Source organism: Idiotropiscis lumnitzeri, chromosome 1 (assembly GCF_059441095.1).
Source record: "Idiotropiscis lumnitzeri isolate Australia: NSW breed Sydney's pygmy pipehorse chromosome 1, RoL_Ilum_1.0, whole genome shotgun sequence".
Taxonomy (NCBI): Eukaryota; Metazoa; Chordata; class Actinopteri; order Syngnathiformes; family Syngnathidae; genus Idiotropiscis; species Idiotropiscis lumnitzeri.
This window is the reverse complement of record NC_142391.1, coordinates 36937251-36962129: the sequence shown is the minus strand read 5'-3', so window position 1 is coordinate 36962129 and position 24879 is coordinate 36937251. Positions and strand designations below refer to the sequence as shown.

The following is a 24879-nucleotide window of genomic DNA, read 5'->3' as shown; positions in this document are numbered from 1 at the left end:
CATTTTGTGTTGTCTATATTTAAAGGAGATTCAGCAGCAGAGGGCAGCACACAGGATGATGCAAGTTTTTAACCTGATCAAACCTGCAAGCATTAAGCATTCCCCAAAGTATGCGTATTAGTGTGATTTTCCATCCACCTTTACACGCCATTGATTCTGTATTAATTTGTCACGTCACCATGCCAGATTTCTGGATGTATCATTGGTCCTTTGGCATTCAAATGGTCAGTGGCTGACTATTGAAAGGAACATGTCCGGTAATTTCCAAAAGTTCAACAACAACACAGGAGAGGAGATCACACCTTCCTGTTCACTGGAGGAGCTACTCCTGGCCTTCTCACACTGGACCTATGAGTACTCATGCGGAGAACTGCTGGTGCTTGATGTACAAGGTGTGTCTCAATGACCTCTTAGTGTCTATCACATATACTGTAATCTATAGCTAAACGTACTATAACCTTTACAGTTTAATTTCGTCATCATGAGACCAAGATGCCACCCTACAAATTGTCCAATTTTAAAAAGTGGTAAAAACAGAAATGTCGGTGTTAGATTATCACCACACAGTGATAAAATAGCCGGTTAGTCTAAGATGTAACACTGATACATTGTTAAAATGGGGTGTCTGTGACAATCTTCTTCAGCATCATTTTCATCCTTGCATGTGCATTTGAACGTTTAGAGGAAGTCAAATTAAGTTTAAAGGAATCTATGAAACTTTTAATGCATTTTGGTTCACCTGAAAGCCTGTACCACTAACCTTTTGAGAATTGTATATATTGCATGTGACAGGGGTAGGTGAAGAGCTGACAGATCCAACAGTCATTATGGCAGAAATGCACAGGTATTCCACCAACTTACACAGCAGAACTTAGGTTCTGCAGAGGTTGTCTAAAACAAGCTTTACATAAAACACATTTGTCATTTTTGATGCTCTCTCTGTTCCTTGCACAGTAGCAGCATTGGTGAGATGCTATTTGGCCCTGACAACCTTGGAGATTCCGCCATCAATGCTTTTCTGCAAAAGCACTCATGCAGTGCTTTCTGCCATACATTGGGCCTCTCAGGTTAGAAATGTACATAGTCATTAATCAACTGAATGTTAAATCAGAGAAGAAGAGAATGTGCGATTAAATATGAGTTGCATGCATTAATGCACTATGTCACCTCAATGTTGTCACTCAGGAGGCCAAAGTTGGCTCTGAGATAAATCCCCAAGAACTTCAAATGAAGACAACACATATCAACAGCCAGCTAATTAAGCCGCGAGCATTCGTTTATTTCTAAAACAACAGCGGTGTTCGAGGCGGGGTGGCTGGGGGTGGTTTCTGCTTTGTGCGTTTGCGCTGCACAGCCTTTGATTACGTATTAATCATGTCTTTGTGCTGGCAATGTGCTGCTGAGACATTAGCTTTGATTAGCTATTAATTAATGTCTCTGGGTAGACACGAGACCAGCATCTAGAGGATAACTTGCTCGGAAAGGAACTGTGCTCAAAAACAAACAAGTGCAGCAAACAAACACACAAACATACAGTCACAGTTGTTTTGATATTTCAAAGGTACGTTGTGTTTCCTCTTCCTCTTCTTATGTCCTCTCCAAGATTTCTATAACAAATCAAACCAAATTATTCATGATGGAAGCATGGACTTCCTCAAAGCCCCGTCAGTATTCTCTTTCTTGTGCTAATGACTACGATATTGGAGCGACATGTCGCTTATTGATGTATGTCTTGTTCAGCTTTAAGGAGGCATCTGGACACATGCAAGAACAGCAATGAGGCAGAGCCTACGTCAGGGGAAACGGAACAAGAGGCTGAGGTGGAAAAAAAAACATCTAGGCTAAAGCATCATGCTACCTCTGTCCCATGCGTGAAGTAGGAAAAAAAGGGACACTCTGACGTTGCAGCTCATGCACCGACAACTCTGAACTCACACTGCCCTCTGAGAAAATATTTCATGCATCAGCCCTTACATACGCACACTGATATACAACAGATGGCCAATTTGAATTTGTCACTGAGACTAACAAATGTATCGGTTTCAAGTATCATACATGTCATGTATATGCTAATATTTTATTTTTGTACATATTGTAAAAAAGCAGATTATGAGAAAGGTGGAAGAATCTATCTGTGCTGCTTTTGTAACTCATTTGTTCAATTATATCATCACACATGAGCAGTTATAGGTGAGTGATTGGCTCAAATAAATAATATTGCTGTGTAAGAACAAATAATGAGGCAGAGTTTCACCCATAAAATTTATTGTATTTTTTTTCTTCCCACAACAAAATGTCTACAAAAGCGATAAAATATAGAATTTAACAAAAATCACTTCAGACCTTCACATTATATGTACACATATCAAAGGAGGACTCAGTAAAGGGCCCTGCATAGCTCTGAACTTCAACCCATTCTAATCCATAACGTGGGTGTCTGCAAACGCAATTAAATGCAAATTTATACATGCATACACACACGCATAATATCATTCTGATGTGAAAAAGAAACTGTTTTCACAGAGGAGCTCATTGTGGATTGATAGTCAGAGCCTGCAGAGTCCTCTATGACCAAATGAAAAAAGCATAAAATGTAAAAACTGTTTGCCAGTGTACTCAAATTCACATTTTCCTCAGGTTTCCTCTTTTTGATTGGTTTCTAAAGTAAACTCAAGACAGTAAAGCATCTTCAGTTCACTACCAATCATTCCTCTTCTCACTAGCTATGGCACTTTGAAAACAAGAGAAAAGATTTCCTTTTTTCTGTATAATCGGATTTTGTTTTGTTAGTCTTGTGTAAAAGAGGCTCTGTAACCCCAAATACCTTTTTTTAGGTACTGGCTACAGATTGCTACATTTGATTTGATTTGCTCTTGCTTGCACGCAAAGACATTCTAAAAAATAAATTAACAATTTTCAACACTATTTGAATTGCACCCATGTATAATGCATCAAAGCTTACAATGCATCAGTAGACAAACCATTGTCTCAGTCTCACTGTATCTCTGTTTCTCCCACACTCACACGCACGCACACACCCCCACACACACACACACACCCATACACTCCGGTTCTTTTCAAGAAAGGTAGGACGGTTTTATGGGTGTAGTGTGTAGGACAAAGTGTAAGAAATGTATTTCCAAAACAAGTGTATTAAAATGTCCGTGCAGTTTGTCAGAGCCATCGTGTGGAATGTCGACTAGTTTTATTGTGCGCTTTCAAATGTATTTGTCTGTGTTGATGGAGTGGTAAAGGCGTATTGAGTTCAGTCCCTCACACTGAACAAACGACTCCATAACATTCAGAAAAGTTGACCTTCCCCCACAGCATGGGTAGCAAGAGTCTCTGATCCGGTTCAATAAGGCCAGTACAGAATGGGCCGTTCACTGACTGGTGATAGCAACTCACACATTCAAATGTTCTTAAAAAAAAAAATGCGTTTCCATCCAGTTGAACAGTATCTCTTAAATTCCTTGTGGATAAATAATAATATTTTATTTAAAAGTCCTTCATATTGTTGGAAAGTCACTTAGAATTGACTTAATTCTGGATCCCATTTTAATCCCACCCTGCCAATGATCCCTCCCGGAACCCCATAATATCGTGAGAAAGCACAAATATGCCCCAAATGTTTCATTGCAATGAAACGTCATGCAAATAGAACAGAACAACAATAGGCTAATAGTAATAGAGAATAGTAGACATAATAAGAACAATAATAATAGTAAATAGTAATAAAATAAAAAATAATCTTACAATGCAAACATGACAGTAATAAATGCCTCCAGTTCTTATTGCTACAGTGTCTTACTTACAGTGTTATGTTACCACTCGTTCTTGCCAGCACTTCCTCTCACAACCCCATCCCACCTCTCGGATTCACAGTCTAACAAGGGAAAATAAAAACGCCTCACACGAAAACTTCAGAGTAAGAATTGGAATTCACTGTCCAGCGTTGTGATGTTGCATGACTCACAATTTGCCAATGAACTTCCCACATGATCCCAAAAGCAGCAAAATAAGCAGTAAACATAAGTGTACACAAGCGATGACAAGAGCACGCTGATATGGAGACGTTAATTATATCTCTCCTTGTGCTATACGTCGCAATGTTTATCATATAATCTGGGCGTTAACAAGATTTGGACAGTGGATTCATGCCTTGTACACACAGAGACACACTAATCAAAGCCTTGTCTGGGCTGATTGCATTGCTATCATATGCTGCTTTTTTATCGCAAAAAGTATATCTATTATCATTAAAAATTTGTTGTTTTTTTTTGTTTTTGTTTTTTGTAAATTTGCAAAAATATTTAACCCTCTTCTAATGCAAAGTCAGAAAAGAGCTGCTCCCTGAGAGATGCTTTGTAGTGCATCAAGCCTTAATGAGCAAGTGATTGTCTTATAGAGTCACCGGTCCACTGAACTGGGCTCTGGGGTGAGAGGTTGAATTAACTGAAGCCATGTTTGAGTTGAGCTAATTTAACAATATATTGTCCATGCTTATACGAAACATTACATTTGGCCACTGTGTAAGGAACATTGGTATTTAGATACCCGCAAATGTTTTTTTTTTTTACATTAATTTATTGCTTTCGTCATTTTCTGCTTGTTCATTTTTTTAAGTGAAAAGAAACTACTGTTTTGTTGTTTATGTCTATTGTGGAAAATCATTGTCAAACCTGTCAGTTTTCAAAAATAATGCATATGGAGCATCTAGTGGCTAAAAGCAGAACTGCACAAACCTTTCAAACCAAGTCTGTAGAGTTTTCATGCAAGTGTTCGACCTCAAAAGGTTAAATGTTGAGCTCGCACAGCTTTTTGTCACTCGGTGGCCAAACTATAATTAAAACATTAAGGCAGACAATTCAAAACAAAAGGAATAATTTGTAAGTGCTATTAAATATCTAACTGCTAACAAAAAGCAAACGAGGTGATTGTCTATCACATATTTTCTGGATGCATTTTCATTGAAGAAGTGATCATTGGTATTTAGGATGATTTTTGTTCACATCTGGCAATCAGTGCTCTGTGTATATCCTAACCACAGCCCATAATGTGTATTGCTAAAAACACTAAAAACAGCCTGTGATGGACTTTAGTACCTTCTAATATAGTGCATTTTAGTTGAACTCGCTACCCTGTTCCAAACAACAACAAATGGGAGATCTATAGGATAGAAAAAAAAAGGCAGTGTAAAAGTTATTGCTCACTGAGTTCCTTCATATTCACAGCCCGGAGTGGTCCAGGATGTTCAGGGACTCGATTGTGCAAATAGTGATGGGAGGGATGAGGGGATACAGCAATAATTCAGGTCTTTGAAGATTAGAATGTTATCTTAAATTCAGATTAACTTTCTTTTCTCATTTTGCTCTCCAGTGGTGAAGATTCCCACCACCCTGAAGTCAAGGCCCTTTCATGCTCGGAATGTATGGGGCACACTTATGAAGACATGAATTTCCTTTGAAATTGCATTTTTGGATTGGTTGTTTCTCAATGATTGTTCAAAAGCAATGCAGCTTTTTGGGGATTTAGTTATTGCAGCAACAATATAGAATAGTACTGTATACATTTTCACCTTGAAAAGTAGCTTTTCTTTTTTGTTATTCCATCATATGTTCTTCTTTACATCTCTACATGTTTGCATCAGAAGGGTGCCATTCCTTCTATACATATGAACAAAATCCAGACAAGGCTTCTATATATAAACAAATGAAAATTGACTCCCAGTTTTACCCAATATTCCTTTACAAGTCTTAACTTTACAAATTCTGTACACAAGAAAGTATCAGTTAAAATGAAAACACTTAAACAAGGAATAATCAGCCACAGTGGACTGTTGTATATTTAAATAAGGACTAACTTATTTTAACAGAAGTAATACTGGAATCCGCTCTGTACTAGGAGAATATCTACAATAGCTTCTCTAATTCCACAGTTCCCTCCCCCATTCAGCATTTTAAAACTATTTCTTCATCTCAGAAAATTCAACAAAAAGGTTTTTCTTTTTCAAGTTTAAAATAAATTTGATGTCCCCATATTTTAAGACTGACAGCATAAATTGTTCCTCGATTTTAAAGTCTGTACATTTCTGGTCACGAGACAAGAAGAAGCCCCTGCGAAGGTTGTGGCTTGGGGCATGTTTCATTTCTATATACATTCTTCAGACTGTATCGGTGAACAGAATGGGATAAGTGCTGGACATTCCTAGTATTGTTGGCGGTAACTGTAAGTTTCTGGCAGATGACCACTCACCTCCCCGGTCTCAAATGAAACAAGGGGAGCTGTGAAATATGACAAGGACATTGTAGGTATTGCCAGTGTTGTCTTGTCAGACATGGTGGTCCTTTTATGCTCTTGTTCCTCCACTGACATTGTTTGTTGCAATGGTGCAATAGGCAGTCACTTGGGAATGGACATGGCGGAGTTCGGGTCGGGATTGAAGAGTTCTTTATAGAGCGGGGGGAAGAGAACGTTGACTGTTTCTGGATGAAGCTGCTGGAAGGCTTGAAGCTCCTCCGTGTGGAGCGTACACAGAGCAGACAATGTTGGGATACGACTGATCAGCTGATAAAGAGGAGGGATAAAAGAACGATATTTAGATAAATGCACTATATAGGACGCACATCTAATAGGAAGCACGCTCAAAGTGACTGGCATCACACGTGGTTGTTCAAATCCCATTTGACATAAAGGCAAGCATGCGTCACATTGACCTTTGCCTGAAACATGACAGCAACTAAAATAGACAAATGCACATTTTACTCTTAAGATAAATGCCCAATTGTTGAAATGTTGCTTTTTCAACACTCCAACAAATTCATCAAAAGAATGCATCTATTACATGCAGTGATAATTATTTCATTATGTACTTTTTCTATCACTGAATTCATTATTGAATAGGAAAACCTAAACAGAGTACAACTGGAACGAATGAAAACAGTGAGATCAATGCTGCATCACGACAATTTAAATTTTTCTTCCATTTGTGTTACTTACTTTTAACAGTTTACAGGTCACAAGTTTTACAAGTTTACAGTTTTTCAGATGTATTCTGATGTCTGATTTTTTTGTTGTTGTTGTGATGACTGCAATTGATTCCCTGATTAATTAATTCTCAGTGAATCTAGTCTAGTTGGGTGAAAAGACCCATTCAATGGGACAAAAGTAGTAAAGTCATGTCTCACACACGGCCACCACTGAGCTCCGTCGTTATGCTTTAAAAGTCTTCTTCCTGGCTATTTTGTTCAACATTAGCTTCTTTTTTTCTAGTTGGATTTAACTCAGCAGTGTCGAGAGATTTGGGTCGGTTTTCTGTCCCTCAAATCTTCTCATATCACCTGCCGCTTAAATGCGTTGCAGTACGATGTATGTGACTGACGGTTTGGCCTACCTTAGCCAATGCATCTTCGTCCATGTGGTTCTTCTGCATAATGTGCTGGAGGGCAAAGTAGATCTTCTCCTGGAGTTTCTGGACTTTACGGGGCTCCATCAACCACGGACGATCTGAAAAGGGCATTGAAAGAGAAGAAAGTCAAAAATATTGATAAAGATGAAGTCCATGTACTGATATACCCTATCAACAGTATTTTATTGTAATTTCAGGCTTGAGGCCCTCCCGGAGCTGTTTTAACCATTTCAGTTGGGCAGGTTCTCGGGCCGTGGCTAAAACAAAGCTCACGCACCACGCTTGGGCTTTCTGACATGTGTTGGCCATCCCCCACGCCTTCATTCTGTCTGCTGCAATTACGAGTTAACCCATTTCTGTACAGGAACTTGAATCGACTTCTTTTTTAAAAAATTTTTTTTTAAAGGGGTTTAACGCTTACTGGTCAGAATTACCCAGATATGCTAATCAATGGGATGTTTCCATATGTAGTTGCAAATGGTTGTGACTACCTTTTTAGCAAGCTAGTGCACTGCTTTACGGCCATCTCACTGTTTCGAATGTTCTGAAATGAGCACCTGCCAAATAGATTTTTGTGCTGTGCTAGATAAGAAAATCAGGTGTTCTACAAATGATCTGCAATATCACCGGAACCTAATTGCTTTTGACCTCTTTCTTCAAAAAGCGAAGTTTATGTACCCCTCCTTTCTGCAACCCTGCATAAGATTTGGCACGCTGAAGCTGTACCAATCATCCCTCTGGGTATGCTGCAGAGAGTGAGTAGAGCCACACTATTCCATCCATTTTTGCAGAGTATACCAGAGGAGTGCACATTAAGGGCTCAATATTCCTAGACAGCGCAGGTGCAGTCCAGCGTAAACCTAGGTATCACGATTGTCGTCCTGGTGCCTTATTTCGTCTGCTTAGGAATTTGGCAGATGGCCCTTGGCGCACTTGACAATTCGGTGACTGAAAGTATACCTACAATTTCTGGTCTCTGGTACCACGTCTAAGTTTTAGAGCAGGTTGTGTGACTTTGGCGAAGATTCAGTCTCTCACATGGACGTAAACGATTGGCGTGGGAGGCGGTCTCAAAGTAGCAATTTCACAGTAATTATCTGTTATTGCCCCGGCCAACTTTACATCATCAGTCTGTAGAGGTCTGCTTGAAGTTCCTTACAAACGTAGTTTGCATGCTTCGATCTCCTGCATGGACTTCAGTAAATCAGTTTCTGCTTTTTGTCATGTCAGGGACTACGCCACTTGCTGGATCATTTTGAAGGGAATGATAGGAGCCGTTTCCATTGGCTGCAAATCAAATTGGCTCTTTTCTCACACAGAGAGGCGCAAAAGGCCCGATTCAAGCTGCGCACATCAGCAAAAATAACAAAACTAGTGTAGCCTGGAGATGCAAAGATTAACGCCACGCCGTATGCCAGACTTGCACTGGAGTGTCTGTAATGCTATCCTATACCACACAAACTCATACATCTGCGGTTACTAAATGTAAAATAATATACGTAAATTTCATCTTGCTATAGATCTTTTTAATTCAGCGTGTGATTTTGTAGACATTCCTTATAATCTTGTTCGACACTTGAATGATTTGCAATGCGACGACAATTTGTTGTTTTGCCAATGTGATTTTAGTACAATTAGTGGGTGTTCACTGACCTGTGGAAATTAGGACAGCTGCTGAGAAGAGCGCAATCTCCTCCTCCGTCAGCTGCAATGAGCACAAACTCTTGGCAAAGTCAAACACCGCGCTCACTAAGTCATCGCAACCTTGACAGCAAACACAAAGACGAAGACAGAGGAGAAGAATAAAGTCATTTCTCTTCTTGTAGTATCGTAGTATTTTACAGGACAAATGCTCTTTACATTTTTCCTTCAATTAGCCCTGACTGTCAATCATACCTGACAGAAATGTACAGCTAAGCTAACGACGTCTTACCTAGAGCTTTGAACATCTGCATGCCTCCATACTTCCCCTCAAAGAGCACGGTGTTGTTGAGAGGGTTGAAGGCCCTGCACATCCTCACCAGGACGACCTCTAAACAACCTGAAAGAGTCAGACAGAGACCGTTGGAGCCTGGAAGTCTCCTTGACTGAGTAAGAGGCCACGGGAAGCGGACTCACCTGACTTGAGCAGGAGGATCTGGTCATTTTGACACAGCTCCATAAACCCTGAGATGCGCTTGGCGAACTCGACCACATACTGAATCGCATGTGTGATCTGAATGGCACACTGCTGCCACAACACGTCGCGAGGCTAAACCAGAGCACATCAATTACTTGGTTAGACTCGGGGATGTTATTTTACTCATGTCGTTGCATATTTCTAATTGAAATCACTGCATGTTCCTAAAGCTTGTCATTGTTCATGAAGAATATAAATTACTGTAAGCGACATCTTATTCAAGTGTACGATGCATTTCATTTTTGCCTGACATTTTCGTGAACAATCATGTACAGGAGCAGAGCAGTGGAAAACAACACAAATCCTAAACTCTAAAGTGTTCACATGCAACAAGGGGGATAATGTCATAAAAACAACTCACCTTGCTCTGATACATTTTGACTTCCTCATAGGAGTGTGTCTGCCAGGCTAACTGCTGCAGCTCCTCTGAGGTGTACTGACACGTCTCCAGATGAGACTTGATGATATTCTGAGCAATGCGATCTGAAGGAGAGGAGGAACCGGTAAGTCAATTCAGGATGTGCTTCACACTCAATGCATTTATTCATTTACTAATCCATGTATACGTTTGATACAAACTGTCTGCTGTGTGTCTAGACATGTTGTGTATGTAAGTATTCTCATTGCCATTCACACATTGTCCTTGCAATTTCACATTTAAATATGTTATGCGAGATGGGTGTTCTGTCGTGATGACGTGATCTTTACCTAGTTCTCCCATGCTGACATTGTTGTGTCCCAGTTGGCTGTCCTGGTAGCCTGCATAGCTGAACAGGTTGGGTACTGGTGTTAGGTCATACACTGGCTCCTGTTTAATGTGCTTCATGCCTGACATATCCAAACCGGACTGGTCTGGAGATGGCTGGGTGGAATCCATCCCATAGTAGCCCCCTGGAAGTCCACCGCCATTACTGTGGCCACCCTTGGGCAGGTCAATGACATGACCATTGGCGTAAGTGCCCCCAATCTCATGGTTGAGGGTTGACAGTCCATTGGTTAGGCTAGATGAGTAAACACGGGCCAAAGCTTCTGCTTCCCCTGTCTGTTGCTGCCGCTGCTCCTGTAGTCGTGCCTGGTGCTTTTGGACCTCTGCATACAGACTGTCACGTTGTTTCTTTGACATACGGCCAAACTTAACCGCTGAGAAGATAAGAGGGACAGAAACACATAAAACGCCCAGTCTGATCCATGAAAATGGCATTACTACCTTTGTTCATATCGTGTTTGCATTTATGTCACAGACAAGATACAAGTGTAAAGTGCCTCACCATCTCTGGACATTCCGAGGGCTAGACACTTCTGAAGGCGGCAGTGTTGGCAACGGTTGCGGTTTGTTCTGTCGATGAGGCAGTTCCTCTGGCGGGGGCAGGAATAGGATGCGTTGTTCTGCTGACTCCTTCTGAAGAATCCCTGTTTGCACGTCAGCACGTCAGCACCACGCATGAATACCCACTCGCAGGTATCCGAACAAAACAGACGAGCTACGTTTGTGATGTTGTGTTGTCTTCCACCTCATGAAATCTTACCTTGCAACCCTCACATGTGATGACTCCGTAGTGGATCCCTGATGATTTGTCTCCGCAAATTTTGCATGGTATTACTTCGATTTGGGCTGCGAACAAAGAAACATTTTCAAATGGGAGGTGAAGTAAAGCACAGCGAGACAACTGCACAAATCTTATCTTGGTCACTTGAGTGTAAATATTTTTAGAACCTCACTAGATGGGTTGAATGGAGTGTAGAAAAGAAAATGCACGTAACCCGTTTGGCAGTGTGCACCACTACAGTTGGTTATGGCTAAGATTTATGAAAACACCTTCACAAGGGCAGTGTGACATGAAGACCTTCTGTATGTCTTTGCAGGAGTTTCTCTAATGACTGCGACATCGCGGACCGCATGCCTGCTCCCAAGCACACACTCAAACACCTTGGTGACAAGGCGGCATTAATTGTGGGTCTCTTCTTTGTGTTCCACTTGAAGGAAACACCCCTGCAGGTTAGTAATGTTGCCCGTAATGAAAAAAGCTGTTACATCACCGCTGACCACTTTTCACGCACACAATCAAAATCGCCTTCCCTTTTCAGCCTTTTCTTCATCATCCACACTTTTAAAAATCTAAATTTGCTACATTTATTTCCCTTTTAACATATTACTCACTGTGCATAGGCAGCTCCATGTACATCCAAAAGCAAAGGCAGAGTATATAAACAACAGAAGCTATTTTAATGTAACACATCGGCCCATCTGTTGCGCGAGTATTTTAGCCTGTCCTCCATAGTCTATGGAAAGCGAAAGCTGCAGTACCCGTTAAGTGATACGTACATGTATGCAGTGATAGGCAGGTCTGTGTGCTGAGATGGCACACTCTCTAAAGAGATTATGCAGCCTATCTAATCCTAAATTATTTTCCAACAAGCTGGTGGTGCTGAACACGGTCTTAAACTCTGCTAAGATTCACCTGTAGGCTCCATCTATTGTTCAGTTTGTCTGCAATTTAAAGTAAGAGTTCAAAATGACACTATTGCTTTTCCATCCCTATGCCATTTGTCTAGCTTAACCAAACTACCCACAAAAATTTGAAAAAGGACTGCTGTCAAAATGCAATAAAGCACATATTCCTGGTGCTATTCAACACCAATGCGAAATACAATGAGTATAGTAAAAATAATTTTTCTCTGACAGCCTTATTGTCTGTTTTTAAATCAGCTTTTGTATTAGCTCTTACTAAATTGTAAAGGAGTACCAATTCAAAAAGTGAGGCAATGCTACCTATATTTATACAGGAGGTTACATTTTAAGTGCACCACTGTGTGTAGGAATGAGTGTTCAGTGAATATACTTAATTTGTTAATCCCATATGTGGATCAATGGAGACAGTTCTATCCGATGCGACTGAGTAGGTATAGACAGGGACTGCTGTATACTTGCGCTGTGGTCTTACTACTCCAACATCGAGATGTAGATGAGGGATTCCTTCATTTCTCAATAGTGTGATGCACAACATCAGTTTACAGAATTACTCATGACTAATTTATGAATCCACTGGGAAATCAAATGTCACTTTTCTCTGATCCAAATGGTGTTTTGGAAAAGTGTCCCTCAAATGTACGATTCAAACAACGGATCATTCTGTTGCTTTGCACTTATTAGTCTGTAAGTGAAGCAGAAGATGGAGGGCTGCTCACTTTTTACTAAATCTAGCACCACTCATGCTGTGAGTTGGGGTGCAGCCCATGACCTGACCCATTTCCACCCATTCCTGTCCGAATGGCTCTAAAATGGGTCAGAGAAGACGACATGCATGGGGAAATCAGTGAGCATGGCCTGTAAGGTACTTCTAATAGCCTGCAAACGGCTCGTCTGTGTCTGAGACCATACAGACTTGTTAGCAACAATAAAGTCTGCATTCAATCCTGCTGTTTATGTCTACCCGAGATGAGCATGTGTTGACAGCTCTGCTCCTGTGATTACAGTATATCTATATTCACTGTATGTCTTCTTACCCCATGGGAGATTGTACTCCTCTTTGTACTACATAATTATGCCCAAAGGAGCACAGGCGTGTGGGCATGAGCATTGTTTCTGTGAGCGTTTGTGTTCCAGTGAGTTTTTCCACAAATAAAGAGACAAGAAAAGTGAAGTACGTGTATGGCACGTGTGCGTGTTTGCAAATGTGTGTGTGGGTGTGCGCATTGTCGACCGTGTGCATGTGATGTGCTCATTGCCAGCGGGGACTGTCAGGTAGGATATAGAGATACGGTCATGACAGCATTGCTGTTGCCAGGGTGACCACCCACTCGCTGCACTCGTCTGGCTGTCACAGCAATGATGTGCTAAGATGTCACACTCTGAAAGGAAGTGATGTCACCGAGTGTCCTCTTTGCACCCTCCCCTCCTTCCGTCTCTTTCTATCACGGCTGCTGAGGATTTAGTAATTGCTAATGCAAAGGACTCCCACTTCTTCCTTTCGTACACAATACTTGCTTTCTGTTTGTTATACCTCAGCTGCACTGATAGATTATAGCAGAATTAAGATTTTTTTGTATTTTTTTTTTTTTGTAAAAGTTATCCTGGTGTTTTCACCAACTTAGTGATTTTCTACAACGATTACTTAAGGCAAAAAGTCTACCCTCTCAACAGGCTTCTATTGTATGACAAAATAAAACACATTTTCTCTAACTTTTTGCGTTTTTTTGGGGCTACATTGAGAAAATATATGCTGTCTATGTGTAAATTCTCAGTCATCACGGTCATGGTAAACCACATAGTTTAAATGGATTCAACTGGAATCGTGTATGTTGGCTTCATTTTAATCCAAAAGGCTTCATGAGTTAATTTTTTTTTGGTGCAGACTCCCCATTTCTTCCATCATTTTTTTTTGGTGGTAATTCAGGAATTATCAGAGCGCAATTGGGGCATAATTCGCTCCAAGTGAGCTCTCCTGTACAGAGTGAGGAGGACGTCAGAGTGACTGACAGCTCTGTTGACCAGAAGGAGTGTGAGTGTTTATCCCGAGGTCGTTATGTAAGAGCAGGACTGCAACGCTGGCGATTCCTCAGCTAAGAGGAGGATCAGTCTCAAGCTCATGAGAGAACCAGAAAGACAACTTTAGAAATAACAAGGCCAGATAGCTCTGCCGTTAACTCTGCACATGTGTGTGTGTGTGTGTAGCTGATTGTGGCCATGAGGACTATATTACACTGGCACGTGCATTATCATAATTGATTTTTAATGAAGTGAGGTTCTCCTGTGTATTTACTGGGCTGCCCCTCTTTAAATAGAGTCCTAATTATCTACAATGTGCTGCTAGGGGAAAAAAAGCAGCAGGCTGCCACCAGGATCTTAAAACAATGTTTCATCTTCTAACACACACTTATTAGGGGTTTTGAACAGACATGCATGTACGTGAACTAAGTGACATGCATTAAGTTTCCACATTTATCATGTAAGTACAAATGCAGTCCGCTAGGTGTTGCTGTACATGTCAAGCTTGAATTTGCGTGTGTGTACAATATCTGTTGTTGAGAAGAGGCAGACTGGACATGCATGTTTCATTTATTCAGCCTGCGGGATGGCTCCAAAACCAGAAAACTCCCAGAGCAACACAAAACACAATTGCACGACGTGAATATACACTAGAGCTTGGTGCTGCAGTTTCACATCTAGTGGAACAAGTTGATATCACTGTCGATCCAAACTTTTGCCGATGCGAGACACTTCAGAAAGGCAAACAAAACTCCCGCGGTCCCAGGGGGAGACTCGTAGAGGATGATTGTGGGTGATATTTCCACGATATTAATAATATGAATTGTTTCTTTCCAAGTTAACGAGATATCTTGTGGGAGAATGTAGGAGATCGACATTTTCTCCTTCCCTCCCCTGAAGCCTGCTTGTTAAATGTGAACAAGTCTGCTGCTGGTCTTAGATGTCTTACACACTCTGAATTATGTTATCACTATTCGCCATCCCTTCCACTTCAGTCTGTTTGACATTGCCGCATGTCTCTGAGTGTTCCTCCACGCTGTAAGTGGCTGTGTGACTTGGAAATCATCTCAGTTTCTCTATTTCATGATCTATTTCCATCTCACGGAAGAACTCCTTGTCGGATAAAGCCGAGAGAGAAACAAGCTTTTTCTTCGCGCCCGCTGATGATGAAAAACACCGCAAAAACTTCTGGTGCTGTGATTGCTGAGTGAATTAAGTCACACTTCTGGGAATAGCGCATAAGAATACTGCTTGGGTTATCTCCCCTGTGTTTCCTCTCATGTTTGCACATCTTACTGTCCCATTAAAATCAATGAAATGCTCCTCTGCCAATGGATTCAAATGGACTCGAGCAGCACGTCGTCTCACTTGCTGTGCGAGACATCTAAAAACTCAGCGGACTTTGTGCTCTTCTGAACAAACTCATTTTCAGTCACTTTCACCCGTCATCCATACTGCTTGTGTTCTTTGCCTTTTTCTGACGCAGACATCTGTGTTTTTCTGTGGATGGCTGTCATTGTGTTTGAGCACCGTGCATTTATAAATTTTTCGTGAATAAGAATTCTAACATCCTAGACTATCTATAGACCGCACAACTCTTGGAGTACACAATTTGGAAAACTTAACCATTTTTAAGAGTAATCTATGGACAAAAGTACTCCACTGACCTTACACACAATGTAGTCCTGTATACACTTCTGGCGTGTGTTAAAAAAATATTTTCAGCTTGTCACGTTACACTTTGGAACATTACAATGATCTGGCTTGGTCCTCCAACATGGGTTATGGGAAGAAAATGGCAGTAGCTGCATCTGTTTTGTAAATAGTAGCGCTCAGACTCGCCCCCAAACTCTCTATCCATCACTCACACGTGTCAATGTGATGTTTGAATCGATTTGCATCTTGCACTTTTCCAGAAAAAAAAAAACACATCACAATGATATCCAAACTGTAAATTTTAAAAGATCACCTTTTTAGCATCTTCATCATATAATTAGATCCATATTCACATCTCATTCAAACGTATCAGTATAGCCTACACTGATGCCTTGGCATGTGCACACCCCAAGTAGACATGTCCCACATACAGAGACGTAAGCGCCATCCAAACATTCTGCTCTGATGACAACATGCTGTGACCCGTTCTGATTCAAATTTGAAAATTCTTATGCAGTGTTCATTTTTTGCTGCCAATTCGCAACACAATTCGAGTCACTACCAATTCATGCGCAGCCCTAAGTAAAGACAATACTCTGACATTATTCTAGTGCAGCAGAGCACAGCTTGTTATAAAGAGAAAAACATCAACTGGCTGTCTAATACAAAAACAAATGTTTGATTTACATGAGAAAAGTAACATTTTATGTTTAGGAGTTATCGGAATGCAATGTTTCTTGCTTCACCATTGAGGTACAGTACCAGAGTGGTTTATACCCCAACAGAGGTGGGCCAAAAAGCAGCAAGTTTTTTTTTTGTTTTTTTTTGTATGTCCTTCACAAATTTATTTCGGGTTATTTAAATCTAAATTTATGCTGCCATGCTAACACGCGGTTTAAAAAAGCCTTGTACCATTTGAGTGAGTGTGCAGCCTGCTGTGTTTTAAAAATAATCCTCATAATGCTACACAGCAGCAATAGCCGCTGCCGCCAAACATGTCTTTGCCACACTGTTGCAGCGTGTACAGTGACTGAACACATTTATTAGACCCAACACCGCCACTTATTCATCTGAAAAACCATCCAACATGAGGAGTTCACGCATTTACACCCAAATGCTCACTGGGCTTCTTTAATAGCTCCAGCAGAATTCAACCATTAAAACTATGTTGTTCTCTTTAGGAATGCAAATAACATTAACTTGATATATTAATCTAGAAAAAATATATTTAAGATATAACATTTTGGAAAACAGTGAATTAGAAAATTCATTATTAAAAATGTCACAGAAGCGTAAAATTGATTTTGGTGGTTGTAGCAAAAAGCTTCCATTGGGTGGTGGTCTAAGAAATCTTTGAAGAACTGTAGATGCAAATTGCTTCAACCCCCCATCCCAGCCTCCTCCCCCACAATTTTCAAACACAACTGTCTCCACACACATATGTACAAACAGTCAGAAAAACAGTCTCTCCTGCCCTAACCCCCCATGCTGTGTGTCAGAGGGCATGAGCTTGTCCAGCTTGCCATACAGCCACAAAGCACTCTGGGTAATTGCTCAGATAGCAGGTCTGGGATCAGCTGCAGTTTGCGCAAACAATATTGTGCTGCAGCGTGATTGGACACCACGGAGAGGGAACAGAAGGGGGCCACTGGCTGTTATCCAGTGCATCGATTCTCTCTCTCACACACACACACACACACCCTTACACACCCGCATACGCGCACACACACACAAAATTTGCAACACATTCAGATATGCTTGAATGCATAAATTACTGTGAGCTGCTTTTGACTAAACAGACATTACAGTATGACATTCTATGCTTAACCGCCCCCCCCCGCCCGCTCCAACACACACACACACGCCCGCGCACCCCCGCACACACACACACCGTCTCCCACCCAATGCAGCATGTGTCCTCACATGGATAAGAGGAGAAGGAGGCGTGGGAAAAAATCCACAGGGTAAATCCAACCCCTGCCCCAAAACATATACACACACACACGCACACACACACACCGAGTCTGCCCATCTGCCTCCTCTGATCTGCCTCTCATGGTCACTGTACACACTCACACACAGACGTACACTCACGCCCTTCAGTCCCCTGGGTGACCCGTAGGACCTTGACAGCCTTTGACCTTTCCTTCAAGACCGAGTGAACGCATCAGAGTGGAACGGGTCCGAGTGTGAGAGGTCTGCATCTGGTCATTATGATCCTGAAATCAGCCATGAGAATGCACACACACAGACGACACATCGCTTTCTGTCTTGTGTCGCTCACTGTCATGACTTGGTCCTCACGTCGGCACGCACGCGTTTGTGTGCACTGAGTTGAGTTGCAACACCGTTGGCGTGTTTGTGTCCATGTTTTGCTTGGACTCAAGGAATGAACATACAGGAGAAGATGTTTACACGCACTGAGTGAGGTCGTTTCCTCCCGGGGTGGGAAAATAATGTTTGTTGGCGTTGGCCATGTCCTCATCCTCCTTCAATGCTCCTCCTATGGTGTTTCTCTTGAGTCTAATTGTAGATGACAGTGTGTGTGTCTGTGTGTGTGTGTTTGAGGGGGGAAGGGAGAGAAAAAAGGTGGCTATCCCAGTGAGCCAAAGAAAGGTTAGAGAGACTAATACAAGGGAAGGGAGGGACATGCATGCACAGACAAAGTGAAAAGTCTTCATTTCTTACTTAAAGCATGCCCAAAAATGCAACTGAAGAAGGGAGTTTTCAGAACAGGGCCGACTGAGTATGAAAAATAAATTGTGAATCAAACGCATAACAGTGTAGGTGGGCAGGAATTCACTATCGAATTATGACATTTTAAGATGAAGAGGAGGAAGAAAATAAGTACTAGTTCATTATGCGAGTGCATTTTCAGTCAAATGATAATAATAATAATAATAATAATAATAATAATAATATTCCCTTTATTAGTCCCACAATGGGGAAATTTGAGATTCGAACCCAGGCCTCCTGGGGAGACTGGGTCCTGAACGCGGCGCCTTAGACCACTCGGCCATCCTGGTGATGTACTTTATATGACCCTTACATTTTATAATAATAATGAAAAAAAATAACAATAATAACTTTGAATTATATAGTGCTTTTCAAAGGACCACAGAATATATACGTGAATACCACCAGAAATTATGGGGGAAAAAAAATCATAGAATGAACTTACATTGATTGGTGAGCATAAGAAGATTTTATCGCAAATGTAGTCCTGCAAAATAAACTTTTATTGGGGCACTCGTCGAAATACACAGTTTCTCTGTCGATCTGTTACAGTAAATTGTGTTTTCAGTCTCATTTTCTTCATTAAAGCTGTATAGTACACAGTACTTTTCTTCCATTACATTTAATCAAAACTTTAACGTAATTATCATATTCTGTTGGTGAGTGGCTGTTTGAAATGTCATGAATCTACTATTGCCCTATAGTGACGCGTCAAACTAACACTTGGTACCAAATATTCGATCGTTCCCTATGAAGGATGACACAATATTCGTAATCTATGACAACACCTTGTTAGTTTTAGCTTTCATACTGTGGTCAATTTGATATGATTGGGAGAAACGAGCAGCTTCATTGTGACACGTCAAGCAATAAAAACAATGTTAAACTGTTAATTAATGAGCTCAAATTGCGCACAACCCACGTAATCCTTAAGTGATTTAGCCAAGGTATTCGCAGTACTCTGGTTGAACTCCCAGATTTTTTTTCCACACTTGTGACTGTGAAAGCCATCTTTTTCCAGTAACTGAATCTTTTTACACATGACTGCCTCAAGTTTGGGTTCTTCCGCGCTGCTTGTGTGTTTATGTATTCCTGCGAGTGAAGCCAGAGTGAACACGAGCATATGAATGAGAGGTCGTTGGAGCTGATATGTGTGTTTGAATGCTTGCGTGTGCGTTTCTGTTTAAGTGCGAGAGCATGCAATGTGTGTGTCCTCTCTCAGGGATGGCCACTAATAGCTCGCCTCGGGCAACAATTTAACTCAGCCTAACAAGGTTTTCCCCAAAGTGGCCCCAGGGGCATCTCTCGCAGAGGCAAATTGATCACAAAGACTCACACTCAGCCTGCTCTGCTCTTCACCTGCTTTCTCTCCATTTCTCTCGCTCTCTCTAGTGGTATGATTTAACAGAATACATTATCAATGTTAAATTGGAGTTGAGTGAGTAAAAGCAGCAGCCGGTTTGGTTTCATAATTCCATTCCCTTTACGAAGGAATGATAAGAGACCTCACGTCAACTGTTGGCAACTGTGTGTCCTTAGCAGTGGTTGCTCACACACACACACATAGACGCACGCACACACACATGCCCACATTTGGGCTGAGAGAGGTTGCCCAATGAGAGAGCGCTACAAAAAGAGAGAGAGGAGAGGATGAAGACAAGGAAAGATAGTCCTAATAAGAATCTCTTCAATGGGATTACAAGCACTAAAACAGGCTAATCTTGGTCATTAAGAAAAGATGCAGTTGGCTAAGTCACAGGCTTATTGTTGCGACGTGCAAGCTTTGCACCTGCCAACATAACACCTTCATTTAGTCGGAACATTCCGAGACATGCTCTTGGATTACATGCAGCAACCGGTTCTAACTTGAGATTTATCAATTCTTAGAAACAAATCACTTTTTTGTGCTTCGATCTGTTTTGTTTGCAATGCGTAGCTATGCATATTCATAAAACCAAGGTGGAAATGTAACACTCACACAAACCTACAGTAAATGTAGTAATCTGATTTAGTGTTAGATAAGCAGCAGTTTCCAAGGGTGGACTTTGGATGCCACCGTTATGGGTGCAGGCAGGCGTTCGTTATTCACTCCTGAGGGCAACTACAGATTGCAAATATAATCTGATCACAGTATCTGTATCCGTTTGTGTATGTCTCCCGTTTAGCCTCACCGTCTATTTGGCATATACAAATTAACTGCATAGCCACTTTAAGCACACTTTTGGCAGACACACTCGCATGCACGCTTACTTTATTATGTAACCCTTAAGTCTTTTAATTGCTCTCCTTTCTTATCTCAGTTCAATTCTCCCTCCCTTGCTATTTCTTTTATCTCCTGATTTTAAATGCCTGCTCTAACGTTTGTTCACCTTAAATCAGATCTCCATCTACAAGAGCAGTAAAGGAAATCATTTCACACATAATCTGGTCGGAATGAAGAAGAAAACACTAATCGCCGTAACCCACCATGCTCTTTTCTTACTGACTATTATTTGCTGGCCGCTTTTGTATTCATATTATATATGAGCTCTCATCACTTTGTTCTTTACATCTCTTTCTACACCAATGGTCATGAAAAACAATAATATCATTTTGTGTTCAGATGGTCTGATTGCAAGCTTTTCTCCCCCAAAATCATTTGCGAATATGGAGCCACTCAAACAAACTTCTTTTTAAATATGAGAAAAATGTGAATATGGCATATTGTTGTAACTCTACAAAGACATACTTCCTTCGTGGATCAGTAAAATTGGCATACGAGGATTTATGACTTGAAGGCAGATTTAGAGTTTAGGTTTAGTTTGGTTCAGGGCTGAAAATCCCTCATGGCGTAGATAAAGTGGCTACACAAACTCGAGCGTGCCATGTAGCCCACGCTTTGTGTGTATTAACATTTAAATAAAAAAAAAAAGAGAGACTGAGGAAAGAAGGGGGACACCGTTCCCATCATATCCCCGAGATAGCGACGGCGGGATAAAACCAACATCAAGTCTATGCTGAGCACATGCTAAACAAACATGAGCTATGATAGCGGCTCAGTGGGACTGCAGAAGTGCCATCAGGCCATACACACACACACACGCGCGCGCACAGATGCACAGCGCCGTTGAGAGGAGTAGACTGTGGTATCTTTTAGTTAGTGTATTGCCAGTGGGATAGGAGTCCCACATGTGTGTGTTGCAACAGCATCCAAGCCGTAGCTCAGTCAGTAGGGCTGCGTTGAGGGATTAACAATGTGGCCTGCATGGGCTTGGAGTAATCGCCCCTCTCTTCTTACATAACACTCGCCATTAGTCAGCACAAACACACAATAAACAACACAATCGACACTAAACAAGTCCGACAACAGACCACTTGGGGCCCCGATAATAGTGCACGTTGCGTTTTCCACAGCATGAAATTGTAAAGCAGAAAATGGAATGCATATGTTCTTTCAAACTGAGGGGGGGGTTCGGTTAAGCTTCATTCTCTTTGGAGATCTTTTTCTCAATTATGATTGTCATGTGGCCAGTACATGCCACCTTGTATGAAAATAGGAAAAAGCAGTAAAACAGATTTTGTGATCACATTATGGTTGAAGTCATGTCATCTGAGTGACCATAGATTTATCTGAACAGACTGCTTCCGTTGGATATGATGAAAAATCGATCTCGGGATGCTTCGGAATCGGACGGATCAATGCACAAGCCTCCATGGCAAAACAGGATGAAACTAATTCTATTGGCATGAAGCCGTCATGCGTAGTATTTGACTGTGTGTTGAGTGATGCTATCTGTGCGAATGATCGCATGGGAAGAAAAACACAAGTGAATGGCATCTATTGCAATATATACGGCATCACCACACCTGTTGGGACACCTCTGACCTCAGCTTGACTTCACCTTAATCATGTACTGTTCCTCTCTTTCGTTTCTAGTGGTGAAGAAGTACGAGAGATTGTGATTAACACAAATCGCTTACGTAGCGGATCAAATGAGACCGTCCGTCTCCAGCCCTATGGACCCCCACCGCTTCGGCTACTGCATAGTGAACTCTTTGACCTGGGTGCATCGAGGTTGCACAAACACTCCATCTGACGCTGTAGCAAATACAATTATAAGTTATTATATTATTATAAGTTGTTTGGCTATTGGAATACGATGGGAAAATATAAGCTTCATTTACTTGCAACTTGATGAGTTTTTAGATAATGAAAAATGCTCAATACTGAGTTTGATTTTGAATTAATTTTGCAAAACCACAAACTAAAAAGTGCATTATTTTTTTTTTAAATGCAAAAAGGCCTGGATTATATTTTGGGAGTATTTATTTTTTTCAGGATCAGTTTTCTTGGCCAGGAAATAGGTTGACAACATATTCAGTCGGAATTTAAAAATATTGTGTCTCCTGTTAAATGATAATTACCACGGCACATGAGAGGACTCCATTTTTTATAACCTTGTGGTTGTGAACGCATTTCTATGTAAGGGCAGCTGAGACACACACACACACACACACACACACACACACAGGTTGAGAGTGGGGGGCGCACTGCCCACTCTGATTTAATTCTATCTGACAAAACCCTTTCGGGCGTGCAGAGGGAGAGAGGAAGAGATGGAGGGAGCTAGAGATGGAGAAAGAGGGGTGAGAGAGACGCTTCAGGGGCCTCCTCTGCTAACCATGGCAGTAAAGTGAAAGCTGGAGCTTCCCGTAGAACCCCCCTTAAAGCCTCCCATGCACAAGAGTGGTCGCTATAATGTGGGAGGGGGGCGGGGGGGGGGTGCAAGGTGCATGACGGAGGAGTTTGGTCTAAGATGACAGAATGAGAGGTGGGCCATGTTTGTCTATTTCTTTTTTGTTTGTTTGTTTTTCTTTTTCTGGCTCAGGGTTGTGATGGCCTTAAGCAGCAGCAGAAAATGTTAAATGACATCCAAACACATAAAACATGACAGTGAAAAGAAGATACATACAATACGCAGTTAGTTCTTGAGGCTTATTTATATTGTTTGTAATGGAATTCATTGTTGCTGTGGTGATTTGTTTATTTTTCAATTGAACTGTCGTAATATTGGCTTAATGCCACACATAATATGAAATATCACAGCAAATTATTCTGTAAATATATAAATAAAATATATTGTATTAATAAATCACAATGTACTTTAATCCACTGTTTTTACGGCATGATTTAGACTCAGTATTTTTTTAAAATATTCGAGTAAACCATTCACTGATTACATAAAGAATTACCACGTTTTATGGCTACCCAGATCCACACCACGTAGTTCACACCATTAAAATGTTTTTGCCATCTAATCCAGGTTAGATATAAGTATCTTAAAAGACGAAATGCATTAACACTTTTTCATAAAGTGCATTGATGTAACTTCGTCTCAGCCTGAATTGCACAATACGTGTCACTACAAAACTAATTGACATAAACATTCCAAATAAGGCCCATTGCAAATACGTATGAACTGGAAAAAATATTCAATACCCTTTTATATCTAACACTGGACACTGAAAAAAGTAGGAACGTGTTTGGCGATAATGGCGGTACAGAGGCTTGTGCGTGTGTTTTCATGTGGGCGCGCGCGTGTGCGAGAGAGAGACGCTAAGAGAGAGAGAGAGAGCCGACAACATGACATTGACGTTGAAATTGAACATGTCGTCCGCCTTGCAAAGAAATGGGTTAGTGGAGCTCACGGCAAGTGGCCCTGGAACACCCAAGAAACTTTTTACACAACCCCAAATCAATAAGGCAAACTTAAGACGAATATAAATGACATTTCCTGTCACACCATCAGGCGGCAATTTCCGGCTGGCGAGCTGATGGATTGACTAAAGTGATTAATCAGGCGCCACTTTTAATTTCCAGTCGCTTTACGCGTGGACCTGTTCACCTGCTCATTTAACGCACGCAGATAAACTTGCATATACTCGTTTCATTTTTGCGCGTGTGTGTGTGTGGTGAAGTCGACTTGAGAACTAAAACAAACTCTCCCGATAAACTTTCAAGGACCAACATGACACAGAGCAAATCTCGCCACTCCGCGTGCATGCGTGCGTGGAGTTCGTGCTCTTACCTCGCATGGTGTTGCTGTTGCGCCTCACTTCCCAAAGCAGCAGTCATGAAGAAACAAACATAAACACTAAAACAAAAAAGGGCGTCTCGGCGGGCAAGATCCTCTGTTCAAAATAACAAATAACAACTAAATGAGTGTCGACGATCTGCGTCGACGACCGCTGGCAGCCCTGATTGGAGGCGGCTTGTGCGCTAAAAGCATCCCAGACGCAGGCGCGGGGAGGCGGACTGAGGTCGTTCGGCGTGTCGGTGATTGCGCTCTGGTCTAGCGGTCGCTTTCATGACATCTGCGCTCTCACCTCTATGGGAGGGTTCCACTGTTTTCTGCCGGCTGAGGGAGGGAAGAG

At 41.4% G+C, this 24879-nt stretch overlaps 2 protein-coding genes across 3 annotated transcripts in view; one reads left to right on the top strand and one right to left on the bottom strand.

The window, feature by feature from the left end:
• trpm6 (transient receptor potential cation channel, subfamily M, member 6) overlaps positions 1-3179 on the top strand; it is a 20607-nt gene extending 17428 nt beyond the window's left edge. Inside the window, exons 36-40 of the mRNA XM_088298964.1 lie at positions 26-108; positions 187-392; positions 793-844; positions 955-1067; positions 1741-3179. Coding sequence (XP_088155090.1) covers positions 26-108; positions 187-392; positions 793-844; positions 955-1067; positions 1741-1880 — 594 coding nt within the window. The 3' untranslated portion in view covers positions 1881-3179. The remainder of the gene's footprint in view (positions 1-25; positions 109-186; positions 393-792; positions 845-954; positions 1068-1740) is intronic.
• Positions 2249-24879, bottom strand: rorb (RAR-related orphan receptor B). Of its 2 annotated transcripts, none has more exons than XM_088298942.1 (10): positions 24534-24879; positions 11114-11199; positions 10856-10997; positions 10296-10727; positions 9949-10070; positions 9527-9659; positions 9342-9449; positions 9062-9172; positions 7394-7506; positions 2249-6567 (listed from the first exon to the last, which is right to left on the bottom strand). In XM_088298942.1, the coding sequence occupies exons 1-10, from the start codon at positions 24538-24540 to the stop codon at positions 6403-6405; spliced, it is 1419 nt and encodes a 472-aa protein (XP_088155068.1). In that variant the 5' UTR covers positions 24541-24879; the 3' UTR covers positions 2249-6402. The 2 variants fall into 2 exon arrangements, with proteins under 2 accessions (XP_088155068.1, XP_088155077.1); XM_088298951.1 differs by lacking the exon at positions 24534-24879 and adding an exon at positions 11746-11809.